A 13204-nucleotide genomic window follows, 5' to 3' on the forward strand; every position below is an offset into this window, starting at 1 on the left:
TCGATTATCGGGGCTAACGCCCCCACACACCGAGTGCGCGCAACCCGAGTGTAGAATCGGGTCTTGCCTCGACATACCGCTTCACTCCTAGTAGTGTCTATGTGGAAGATGATTCGGATTGAGGAGGTAAGTTGTGGTCGAACATGACCTGGGAGCTCGACCGATCCCACGGCTATCGAGAGAGCCAAACGACTCTTCTGTTATCCAACGGTTCAGTTGGACCCGAACCCTGGCTCTCTGAGCCCGCATTGCCTTAATTTCGGTTTCGGTCATTTAAAATCATGAGGTGAGCACGAGTGAAATATTTGGCTTAATGCAAACTGACCTGGTCTATGTATGGTATTGCGTATGTATTTTGTATTTATTTGTCACATTATAATGACGTCTTTCTGTATTTATATTCAGTCGTTGTAAGGACTCCAAGCGGTGAGCTAATGGTCTGAGCGTTTCTTTGAATTTACGGTGTCAAAACGGGTAAGGCGAGTGCAACCTAAATCACGCGGTAAATGAAATAAAACGGCAAACCCTAGACAAACAGAGTACCGAAAAGGCATGCGGGATATAGGCTTGCATATAATAGAACCACCGAATCCGAAATTTTCGATTCCGCAAGACCAATGCCTTAGTAACTAGGTGTACCCCGTCACCCTAGGCCCGGGTAACTTGCCCACCCTCGACCTCCTGGTCGTAAGATGGCAAGTGGCGACTCCTTCTCACACCTGTCCATCATGCGTCCCCACAGGAAGGTGAATACTCCCAAGCCGTGCGATAGCGCACGCATGCGAGCCTCGACGAGACGAAATTCGGGTTCGCGCAAGCTCATCAATGGCTTTTGCTCTAAAACCAAAACCTTCCACAACCTCCGTCCTTAGGTTCCTTTCCTATCGCCTTCCTATCATGAGCCCCTCTCCATCACCGACTACGTCATCTCCCTTCTCCGCACCTCCATCCCTATCTCCTCCACTTTCATCATCGATGCCTCTGAAGACATCGACTGATGCCTCACCTTCTATCAGACCCTCTAGCTCGCCGACTCCCTTGCTTTTCGCCTCCGGGCCCGCTTCTCCCTCTTCGAAGGTGACGCAGCCTTCATCCCCGTCTCTCCCTCCCTCAACATTCTCGTTATCTACCTCTCCCTCATCTCCTATAAACCCACTCAACTCCGACTCGAAGATTGCCGATTAGGTCCGCATTAGCAACCCCTCCATCGCCTTCACCACCTCCTGGATCGCCTCCAAGTTACCGCTTAAGCTCCAACTGGGTGTGATCCTCGTTGACTCGCCCGAATTCGACCCTCATTGGCTCACCAAAACTAGAAAGCAACGAGGGTTCACTACAGGGGCAGAGTGAAGAGAAGCTGAGCAAGAAATGAAAGCTCGCACAAGGAGAGGAAGATGAAGAGGAAGACGGAGGAGAGGAAATTCGTTTGAAGTGGGACTATGGGACGAAAGAGAAGAAGAAATAGAGAGAGAGAGAGAGAGAGAGAGAGAGAGAGAGAGAGAGAGAAGGTAGAAGGAGAGAAGGCAGAGGAAGAAGAAGAATTTAATTTGGGATTACATCAATTTGCCTAAGCGTTACATCAATTCAATCCCTGATCAAATTAACGGAACAGTAATGCCATTTGCCCCTTTTGCCACAAGGATCAAATTAATGTAACTGGAGATCGATCTGATGTTACACCAAACTCAGAGACTTGTGTTGCACCAGTGAGGGACTACATTGATGTAACACTGGGGACTAAATTGATGTAACGAAAACTAAATTGATGTAACGCAGTGACTAAATTGATGTAACAGAGACTAAATTGATGTAACGATGGACTGAATTGATGTAACGATGGACTGAATTGATGTAACGAAAGACTAAATTGATATAACGAGGGACTGAATTGATGTAATGAGGGACTAAATTGATGCAAAAGTGTAAAGTCAAGGATGAAATTGATGCAAAAAAAATCAGGGACAAAATTAATACAATTTGTGAAAATCAGGGATGAAATTGTCTATTTACTCTAATAATAATAATCTATTGCTACATAATTGTGGAACTTGGTGTCCCCGGCAATTATAAAGCTTTAAAAAGTCTGAAATGTCCCTCAATTTTAATTAAATAAAAATATGATAAGGGACCTTGAGGACAAAATTATCCATTCGATATATTTTTTTCTTTTTTCACTTACATGTGCCCCCCATTTCCCCTCTCTTCTCTCAATTCCATGACCCACGCAGCCGCGTTCTCTTCTTCTTCTTTTTTCTTTTATGTCACCTCTTTCTTTTCTTATTCTTATTATCCCCTTTCCCAATTTTTTCCTTTTATTTTTCTCACTCGCATACTTCAATTTCTCTCCAGATTGGTCCTTTGACGTATACATGGCACGTATAGATCACATCTTATGTCTAGTATCAATGGTTAATCTTGACAGAGACGGAGGCAGAAATTATGCTCGGGAGGACAATACCCCTCGTGACGACGGTTGAACCGACCCCTAATAAAGATTAGTTTCAATAATAAGCAAAAAGAAAAAAAAATTATAATTAAATTAACAACATATTTTCTAAATTGGTAAAAAAAAATTAAAAGAGATTATTTTACTCAAAAAAAGGATAATTTAATACTAATACTTCAAAATTTTAAATTCAATATTAAGATACCAATTTTTTCCTTAAAAATTCAAGTACAAGTGGGGCGGAATGACCTAGTTGAATAGTAACATTTGGACAGTTATTGGAGTTCATGGGAATAAGGATGATATTAATGTGTACGTATTGTAGAACCTAATAGATGCATGAAGGGACCAAACCAATGTATAGAACAATATTGATAATAGAGGGACCAAATGATAAATTGAGGGATCTAAATGACATATGAGGATCCAATCGGTGCACAATTATGAATCCGACTCGATTGATACTCGTCCATCTAGGATGAAACTGTCTATAAACCCCTTTTCTTTTTGCCATGGCAAATGAAATCGTCCAGTGCCAATCACAATGTATAAAGAGGCTTTGTATAACATTTATCAGAAGTTCATACTTCATTTCTTGGATCTACAATCATATTCACATGGAAAATATATCTTCTCAGGAGCGCTAACTAGTGTTCACATATATACACGACCCAAAATTCCCGAATTGCAGTTTCATGGGGTATGTTTAGAGTTAAAACTATATACTGTCTCGAAACTAAGTAGCTAAACATCTCTCCACTACTTTACAAGCTTGACCTCAATCAATTCATCCTCTCCCAATTACCAGTGGTTCCCACTATCTACATGCAATCCTGGTTTTCAATCCTAGCTGTTCTTGCAAGGCCGCTTTCGAGGTCTCCTAATCGGAGGCATCGTCAGAGAATCGGTCTCGGTTTTAGCTGGTTCTTTTGTCTTCCTACAAGATCTGTTAGGACGCGAGGATGAGGACTTTTTAACAGCAGGATCTTCACCATGGGATGAAACCAAACTAAGCCACGATTTGCTTGACTTCTTATCCTTTGGATTGGGCGTGCGGCCCAAGTTGAAGGAAGGATGATTACTGCTGTTTCCGGCAGCAGAGGTGTCGGATCCACAATGTTTATGGACTGTTTGATCTTTGACATCCTGTGGCTGAATATGAACCTTCTCCACTGGAAGATTTGGGTCACCCTGGTAAAAGTATCAATGAGTCAGGAAAAATAAATGCCGGCAAATATAAAGAAATAAGACTTGATCCATCATGAACATGGGAGTGGTGTGCCTATACTATTCTTGAAAACTGTCTCCCAGTATAACTCGACTAAAGCAAAACATCCGATCATCGGTTTACCTTGGTCAACACAACCAAATGAAGCTTCCAATAATAAGTCACTGACAGATTCCACAAATTAAAGAGAAGTGTGCACGAAGACAACAGTGTTGGACATGATTCAACAGGCAGAGCTTTGAAGACTTTCCCACCAGATATTAGAATGTAATAATTTCTGATAGATTTGCTCCTCGAGAAACACCATTTTTTCCCCTGATAGACCCTACTTTCTTGCCCTGATAATCAGATCAACTTCAATAGTTGAAGACTCATCTCTATGATCAAACATCTTTGTGTTAACTTTCGATTATATAACACGGAGAATTCACTGAAACCCCCACGAATCACCTGAAATACGTTGACAACCCTATTTTCAGCAGGTCGTTAGTAGCCGTGTTTAAGTTAATGCACCAACCAATAGTCCTCTCATGAAACATCAACACCACATGCATTTAAAAGAGGACACTTACTCCCATTCAGAACTGCAAATGTGCCATATATTAGCCACGGGCCCACAGCGCTAATATAACACTTAAATCCCACTATGGTGCGCATGTCAAAACTAAAATATCACTAGTAAATTGCGGCGACACTCCTGGTAGTTATATTTAAAGATTTACGATACGCCAGTTTTAAAATAGGATAATGACAACACCTTTTTCAAGTCCAATAGTACCCTTTTAACTTTGCAAAAGACAGAATACACCCCAACTGGGGTGGTGTTAGTATGATTTAAAATCTTACAGAGGTGTCAGTATAATTGGAATAAGGGGTGCCATTGTCCAATTGTAAAACGGGGGTATGGACGTTTCTTAATGATACTACAAGGATCGTTTGTATTGCCGAAAAATTGATTCGTTCATGCAATATGATGCTGTGACCAAAATCTCCTATCTAGCAGGGGTTGCAATTATATAGTAAACTACAGCAAATATGAGTTGAAATCAAGTTGTAATTGTCCTCTCTAAAAAACTATGGTTTCTGATGTGCTATGGGAAAACTTAATGTGTTATGTCAGTGAAATTTACCCCTACATTATATAGGTATACAAAGAGATAAGAATGTGCATGCACCTTATTACTGGCTTCAGAAACAAGCTCTGTGCCCGACATATCCTCTTCTTCAGAATCGGCCATCTCTTCGCACTCGAACTCAACCTGCTCCTCAAATTCTTCTTCAGAGTCACTCAACTCTTCCTGTTCCATGACAATCTCAGGATGAGATTGATCATCTACAGCGTCCTCATAGCTCTGATCAAAGTCATTAAGCAGTTCTTGAGATCCTCTTTCGATCAAAGCCCCAGCTGAAGGCAGATTCTCAAGAGGTTGGCATGAAGGATCGCTATTTTCATCGGCAACAAATGTAACTCCTAAGTTTTCTTTATCCCTACTTTCTAAATCCTTATTTTTTCTTGATGTAGAACTCAGGTGGATCTCCAAATCGAGCTCATTAGCTTTATCAAGAGGACTTTGGGGACAGGCACCAGAGGCTAATTGGCCACGGTTGTTATCACAACGAACAGATGATTGCAAGTTCCTCTCCCCATCATCAGTTCTCTGAAGGAGTGGATGAAATTCAATCCCAGATAATGTAGAATTGACATCCTGAGTAACAGATCTTGTGAGACTATTAGGACCGTGAATCATCGGATTAGGGCTCCGGAAAAGGCTAAGGTTTAACTGAGGCTGCTTTCCTGGAAAGAAACTGAAGGAACCTGAAGGACTGGTAGTGTAATTTGATGGGTAATAAGGCAGACGCCCATCAACGGGGACTTGGAACAGTAGAGGATGCATCTGAAGTTCCGTACTGTTGAATCTCTCCTCGCCAACACCAGCACTTCTCTCCATGACAACTCTTGAGTCTTCTTGATGTAAATCTGGAACATAAGCAGCTCTGGTTTCACAAATGGGTCCTACCTTGACAACATGTTGATGTGTTCTGTATGCTGACTGAGAAAGAACACGAACATTTCGAGGAAGATTGACTGGGGGCAAATTTGGTGCTAATTTCACTAAACGTTCGGTCTCTATCCTTGGATTTGTTTGATCAGGTTGATTCATTGAGAACAGAGATGCAGGAAAAGGATGCTGTAGATGATTGGACTGAGTAATATACTGAGGGATGTTTCCTACATGGTACTGTCCCTCCACAGCCATCTGATTGTTGAGCGGCTCTGTGATTTGAGTTCTTTGAGGCTGATTGGGCATAGGACCTGATATGCCTGGTCTCCAGTCAGCTAAAAACGCCTCGTGGACATAAGCTTCTTCTGGGTCATCAACGCAATCATCTCCACTGCTGTTGTCGCCACCACCACCAGCTTCAGCCCGAAAATCCTGCAGTAATCAGAAAACGCACAAAAAAGTTTATATTTTCTTCTAATAGAAGGCAATGCAGAACAAACACAGAGCTGAGAACTACAGAAAGAAATTAGCATATAAGTGGGAGTTTTATTGAATCCATTTATCCTGTGTAATCACTAAAAGAGAGAATTTAATCAAGTTCAATTGAATTCTACTACTATTTAGTGTTTGGAATCTCAACAACTTAAATAATTCGACTTACAATCATGAAAATGATATTGATAATGAAATTAAGCCAAAAACAATGTAATTAGCTTAAAATTCAATATAATGGAACCAACGATTCATCAAATAATGAAATTAAAAGATAAATTGTTAACCACCTTTACTTATCTTCCAGACCATGTCATTTAATTCAATTAAGTTGAATTTGGAAACAAATTCCCATTTATCAAGATTAATTTCAAGTTACAATCTGACCATCACCAAACCAAGCTCCCTTTTAGCCTGGAGGCACAGAAAAGGAATCAGCATGGAATCTTAGTTAGCTGGCAAGATTGTATGTTGGCAATTATTTGCAACAAAAATTTCTCAAGGTTTTGCTAAGGATATCCTCCCTCAGTATCTGACTGGTTCACCAATCAGATAAGGAAAAGGGGAGGAGAGGAGAGAAGGTTCATTGATTAGCAGAAGATGGACTTGACTGAAAATTTCCAAGCCTATCTGGGCAAGCTCCTCATCCAGTTGATGCGCCCCATTGATATATGCATTTTTTTTCATAAAAGAGAACAATTCAAATAGACACAGCAATTGAGACTGAATAGGCATGATCATCGCCTTTCATGTCATGATGAGTCATTCCTCTACAAACATACTGCAATCTTTTCTCCATGCATAATAAAAAAAAATGATATAAACACAATAAGACAGCAGACAATCAAGCCAGGTGGACAGGTAAAGCTGTAGATTTCTTCAAATGAGATTGTTTAGCTTTCTTCTAATCAGCTGGTCATACTGGTACAAGTAGGAAACAGAAAACGAGATATGCAAGTGAACCAATTCAAAGGGGCCAGTTCATGCTGGCTCTCTGAATAATACGGCCAGGTCTTGCCTTGAACATCCTTTAAAATGTTTGTACATTCAATGCTGTAAATGATTCTCATATTAATTTCATTAAATCAAATTGGACCAATTACTTATCAAAAGAAAAAAGACCAACTGAATCTGATCAAACCATGAGCTCAGTAGCTCAGCATAATGTCCGACTGTCCTAAAACCTATGCTCCTGTCTTGCTCCAAATTAGCCATTTTTGTGCAGTTGTGCTACAGCTATAACTTATGAGAACTTTTGAGAGGAAATCATTAAAAGCAGTAAAACAGGGTACTGCATGTAACAATTTTTGGATCCAAAGCATAATAATACCTCCTTCTCTGATCCATGCGGCCAACTCCCCAGATCTGCAGCTTTTCGCCTTCTTCGTTCTGCTTCATACATGCGTCTCTTCTCTTTTCTCAATGCATTCTGCTTGTACGACTTCTGGGTTCCCAAAGCAGTGCGCCACTGACGAGGTAACAAAGATGGGTCTCTATGCGGAACTATAAACCTCCATACAGACATCCAGTCAAGTTTGTAAAATTTGAGTCCCTGGAGACATCAGTTGGATCATATAAAGGAACACAAAAGTCAAAAAAACAATAAGCGTCTAGGAGGTCAACCTAAAGGTGAACTTATGAAAATTTCATAAGATAAAGCTTTATTGCATTAGAGTAAGAGTAATCTTCCTAGCAAATGCAAAATTTTCCCAACACACTATCACTAAAACATTTGCCATCCGGAAAATCAAATATACTGATAATACACATTTACTGAGAAAATTTACCCATCCTTCGCAAGTAAGCATCTTTAACTGGCCAACCAAAATTCTACCCTACTGGTGAAAAAATAATATGTTTTCTTAGTGAAACATACCTCCTGTATATATTTCATCTCTTCTGTAGTCAATGGAGATGTTTTCATCCTCCGAACTGCCTGCATAAAGTGCCATGGAATTATATCAACATGTAATCTTATTAATAAATGCACAAGGGATACTTATTCAACAGACACTGCTCAGACTAATGCAGTGATTGCATCTTCCATCAGAAGCCAAGGGAAAAAATGTATACCTTTTTATTATTTGCCAACTTTTAGATGTCCAACCTTACCGTCAAAAATATCTGTTGTGTACTTTGAAAATTGTCTGTTCTCCATTTTGACATTCAAAATCAACCATTGACAAATTAAAATGAAAGATTGTTTAGCTCATCTAATAGTGTCAAAACGTTATCTTAAAGATTTCTAGCCAGTACTGCCGGATGGAATTTGTGAGTGATTGCAGTGACATAGAAGACAGCTAAAAATCAATTTGGACTTGTGTAGATAAAATCATCGGCATTATTTATACGACCCAATGGATTTTGTGGATGTTTTTACATATCATAAAATTTCCCTCATACCTTAATTGGATTCTCTGGAGCTTTAGATGAGCACCGATTTTTCTGTCTAACGAAAATCTGCAACAAAATTTTCACGAAGCAAATGAGAAAGATATTAAATGCCAAGTAAATCACTATAAGGATATCAAAACGTTGCACAATGCATAAAGAGTCAAACATAAGGATCACCTGATGCTTAGATTTGCAAGGAAGAAAGCGTTCCTGGATAGCCTTCCAATCTGTGTTATATTCCATCATTCCCAGAGCCAGTAATCTGTGGTATGCGACAAATGAAAACTTCTTATTTTTATTCTCTACTGATTCGAGGAAGGAAAAATTGGATAATGGGAGAACTCAACATCCTATAAATGAACAGGGTGACAATGGTCTGGAGGAGACTTTCCCTTGGATTGGATTTTCTCATTCGAAGGCGACACCTTTTATTAGGTGTAGCTTCCTTCTCATGAAGGAAAAATATTATAGGAGAAGAAATCCTCCTTTCAAGACACACTACTAGTCATGATATGAGAAAAGGAAATACAAGGCAAAACAATATCGAAAGGTACAATCTCCATGATTTTCCTTTTACCCCACTTTTTGTCCATCAAGAAGTGATTTGTGCCATAAATCAGAAGTCAGATTTTATATTGCAAATATAACTTTTACGTTTCACAGGGTCCATCTGGGGAGAGAAATGGCATGAAATTAACCTTAATTCTTCAATAAACTGTCATGGCACTACATTTTTTGCAACCAAGATTCTGTTCAAAGTGTATCAGCCATGATTCCTTCTTGTTCATTATTCATTATCCAGGAGACTGAAACAAAATGTAATGCACCTTCCAGGATGTCCCAGGAGTAGAAATAGCAATTAATGAAGAAACATAATGGCAATATAGCAAGTTCAAATGAACAAGCCAGAAGCATATGACTTACTCATCCTCAGCATCAGTAAATAGCACCCGATTTGTGACAGAAGCCGGGGGCGGTTTATGAGGAAATAATGCTTGATTAAAAAGTGGGAAGAACTTCTGGGCTAACTTAGCAACTTCCTTTGGAACCAAAGCAACTGATTGCTTCTTTGTAGTTTCGACCAGTGCTGCTGCCAATGACTTCTTATATGGTTGACTGGAGGAAGACGGCCCTTTATTGACGTCTGCAGGGAGCTCTCCTCTCACGCCATCCCCATTAACTTGAGCAGCAGATAAAAAATTTGGAAGCAAGAATAAAGGCTCCCTCTCAGCACGAATATCATAGCTGGATTCGACACGTCGCCGCCGATGTTCCCGAACAGCTGCAAGAGTATGTCGCAGATCAAACATGTAATTGAGTATTAAGTCATTAATGTCTGGTTGCCACTACTCAAGGAGGTCAAAATGTGCTGAAAGATAACACCTAATGAATAAGTGTTAAAAACTCATGAGTTGTCAATGCTTTTAGCGAATTATTGCAGATAGTGTTGAAATGAAAAATTTTCTTATATTAGTGTTTGGCTGTAACATAGGAAAACTCATCTGAATTCATGTCAAGTTGACTAAATCAAGGTTTCTGGAAAACTCCCAATTCATTCCTGAAACTCACAGTGACAGTACAAGCCAAAATTTTGTATATAGTTGCCTAATTTAAGACTTGAATGAGTAGCATGGATACAAGAAGAATTATGAACCCCCACCCCGCCCCCAAAGAAAGTCTCTTTGTGAATTTGGCTTGACTATACTTTGCTTTTCACCAGCAAAAAGAGAAATTATTGTGTACCAAAAGAAAGTTGATTTCTAAAGGACCAAGCAAAATATGAGTGAAAAGGAAAACAAATTTTACATGAAAAGGAAAAAAATAGATCTTATAATTATTATAATGTGTAAAAAGACAGAAAGATTATCTGATGAATTAGAACAAGTACTGGAGGAACGGCATTGCTAGTAAGTGAAATATATATATATTATTTAGGTCAAAAGTGGAAAGTGAACACAGCAACTTGATTGCCTAAGATAGCATGCGATGAACTTGATTTCAAAATTTGTGAATGCCCCAAAATGATGTCTGGACTGCTGGCTCTGTAAAAGAGGGTACTTAAAATACTCTTTTGTTATGTTGACTTTAGAAAATCAGTGGTTCAAAGAGATTATGAGCATACTAAACACATTAACAACCTCCATTAAGAAGACCAAACTTCTAAACTCAAAACACTTCATTTCAGGATGAAAAAGCAATTAACTTTCTTCCTTTATTTTTCAAAGCTAAATTTTAAACTCTCAAAGAAAGTGAATAATGTAAGAGCACCTACCGATGGACATATCATCCATAAAGTTCTTAACTAAATTGAGTGGCGCCACATCCAAAATGGATAATACTGGACCATCTATTATAGGTACCGAGAGGAGACCTTGAAACATTTGAGAAGAACCCGCCCGACTAGCACAAATATTTTCAGGATGTTGATTAGAAGGGCAAACATCTCCAGTTGCTTCCATACGATCTGAAGCAGAGTTCACTCCTTCTGCATTATTCATGGCAAAGGGTTCCATAACAAATTGTTCCTGGTGTAATCTGCGAGATCCATCTGATACTGATGACATAAGGTATGGAGCTCGAAAAAGATCGGCAGGGTATGGTACATTCCTCCGTGCTAAAACCTGATCACGTTTGTCAACGATCTCAAGGATCAATTCCTGAACCTGGGAGGCAATTTGTTGCTTAGAAGGGTCAAGAATACAAAGAGAATATATCTGAATTAGAAGCTGCACATGTTCATGAATCAGGCAATATAACTGCCCGATTTGGTAAGGAGTGAATCCACTAATGTAGCCACTATCTGCTGCAAACACTGAACAGCCTGGAGTAACATCAGCGGTTAACGATCTTCCATTAGCTGCTGGCGTAGATGTATTTTGTCCAACTGGTAATAAAGGTAAAAGGGGACGTAAAGGTCTTTTTGCCTGCTCCAGTAACTTATTTTTGTTCCCTGAAGAGATGCTTCGGCGTCTGTTCTGCCTTGTCTCAGGCCTCCTTCGAGATCTATCATTGGGCAAATTTTGGGTTTTATCTGTTTGTCTATCGTCAATATCACTATCAAGTGCTTCTTCCAATTCAATCTCAAAGTCTGCATCGTTATCTTCGTCTTCATCATCAATATTCCCATTTTCTGGGGTTGCTGGTCCATCATCATCTCCACCCAGTAAAACAGCCGCGAGAAATTTTTTGTACTCCTCTTCATCATCAAAATTTTGCAGATCTTCATCGTCATCAGTTTCCTGCAGAAAACTCTCAAGCTCATCGAGAGTGAAACTCACAAGAGAATAACGGGCTCTAGTACGCTTGCAAATGGCATCCTCATCATCATCTGAAAGCACTCCGTACTTCTCACCATGTGCTGCCTCATTTTCAAAAATACCATCAAAATCACCTCCCTTTGTTGCATGATCTTCTTCCTGGAAAATTGCATTTTCAGTTTGACATGAAGCCTCTGGCACTCTCTGTTGTAGTTCTTCTTCACATGGTTCTTCTTGAGAAACTGTGGTACAAAGCGGAAGTTCCTCCCCTGTATGCTTAGAATCTGCAAGAGTACAGCTCTGAAGTTCATCCGTCAAGTGAGATGAATTTGCTACTCCTGTATGGAAAGGCTTCATCACATTACAATCAGCATCCTCTGGCCCTTCAACTTCTGAGCTCAAACTTGACGAAGTTTCATTCGAAAGAGTTTCCTTTAGGAAAGGATTAAAATCAATATCCTCATCCTCATCTTCATCTTCCTCATGCCTTATTGGACTCCCATGGGCTTGACGAGTGCTTTCTGCAGCTGAGATCATGTTCTCCTTACTAATATGCTCACTCTTTGAAGATTGTCCATTAAAACATGAAGCCATTTGATTTTTCTTAAGTAAAAGCTGATGCTCAATGATAGGAGATGAAGTTGAGGTTCTCAGTAAATCACAACCATAGACATATACATTGCATCAGTTCCTAATAGGACTCAATCCCGAGTTCCAGACCATCCGTTCGCAAATTTTGAGCATGGAGCCACTGCCAAATGCGAACAGGGCACATTCGATTGCAGCAAACGACGAGGCACAACGATTAATCACACACGGCAGAGAAACAATTTCTGAATCGCTCGGTTTTGCAGCAAAAATCAGTCCTGATTTCGGCGGGGGATCAAACCCTAACCCTAATTTCAGCAATTTCAGCAGAGGAGAACACAAACCTCGAAGCCGCCCGTTTTGCGATTACTGCGGTCGGAATGGCCATTTTCGGGCCTCTTGCTACCAGCTGAATGGGTATCCGGGTTCCGACCAGAGAAATCCGAAGGGATCCGGCGCTGGTGGCTCTCGGCCGGGCGGGAGGAACTCGGCGTCTTCTCCCTCGACTCTGCAGAACAAACAAGGCGGTGGAGGAGGAGTCGGGTTTTCGTTTTTTAGGAGGCCCGGGTAACTCCTATTCGGGTGGCCCATCTCATCAGCGCCAAGCCCAACTGAATCGTGGGCAATGGAGGCCCGGTCAGTCAGCCCAACAGGGCTTTCATCATCAGTCGGCCCAACAATCCTTTCAAGGCCCAGGGAACTATACTGCGGCACAGGCCCATGCCGAACTGCCTGCGGACCTTAGTAAACTGGCCCATCTTTCTGAGCCCCAACTACAACAGCTTATGTCAATGAT

At 40.4% G+C, this 13204-nt stretch overlaps 1 protein-coding gene across 4 annotated transcripts; it reads right to left on the reverse strand.

The window, feature by feature from the left end:
- Positions 1-2991: 2991 nt before the first annotated feature.
- Positions 2992-12941, reverse strand: LOC116202754. 4 transcript variants are annotated; one of them, XM_031534364.1, is made up of 9 exons: positions 12753-12940; positions 10836-12347; positions 9488-9845; positions 8741-8825; positions 8573-8629; positions 8046-8105; positions 7500-7721; positions 4850-6109; positions 2992-3637 (listed from the first exon to the last, which is right to left on the reverse strand). In XM_031534364.1, exons 2-9 carry the CDS (start codon positions 12175-12177, stop codon positions 3293-3295), a joined length of 3729 nt encoding a protein of 1242 aa, XP_031390224.1. In that variant the 5' UTR covers positions 12178-12347; positions 12753-12940; the 3' UTR covers positions 2992-3292. The 4 variants fall into 4 exon arrangements, 3 of the variants coding, with proteins under 3 accessions (XP_031390224.1, XP_031390223.1, XP_031390222.1); XR_004156149.1 differs by adding an exon at positions 3798-4124 and having other exon boundaries at positions 3503-3637; positions 10836-12941; XM_031534363.1 differs by having other exon boundaries at positions 10935-12940.
- Positions 12942-13204: the final 263 nt, after the last annotated feature.

Source organism: Punica granatum, chromosome 4 (assembly GCF_007655135.1).
Source record: "Punica granatum isolate Tunisia-2019 chromosome 4, ASM765513v2, whole genome shotgun sequence".
Lineage (NCBI taxonomy): Eukaryota > Viridiplantae > Streptophyta > Magnoliopsida > Myrtales > Lythraceae > Punica > Punica granatum.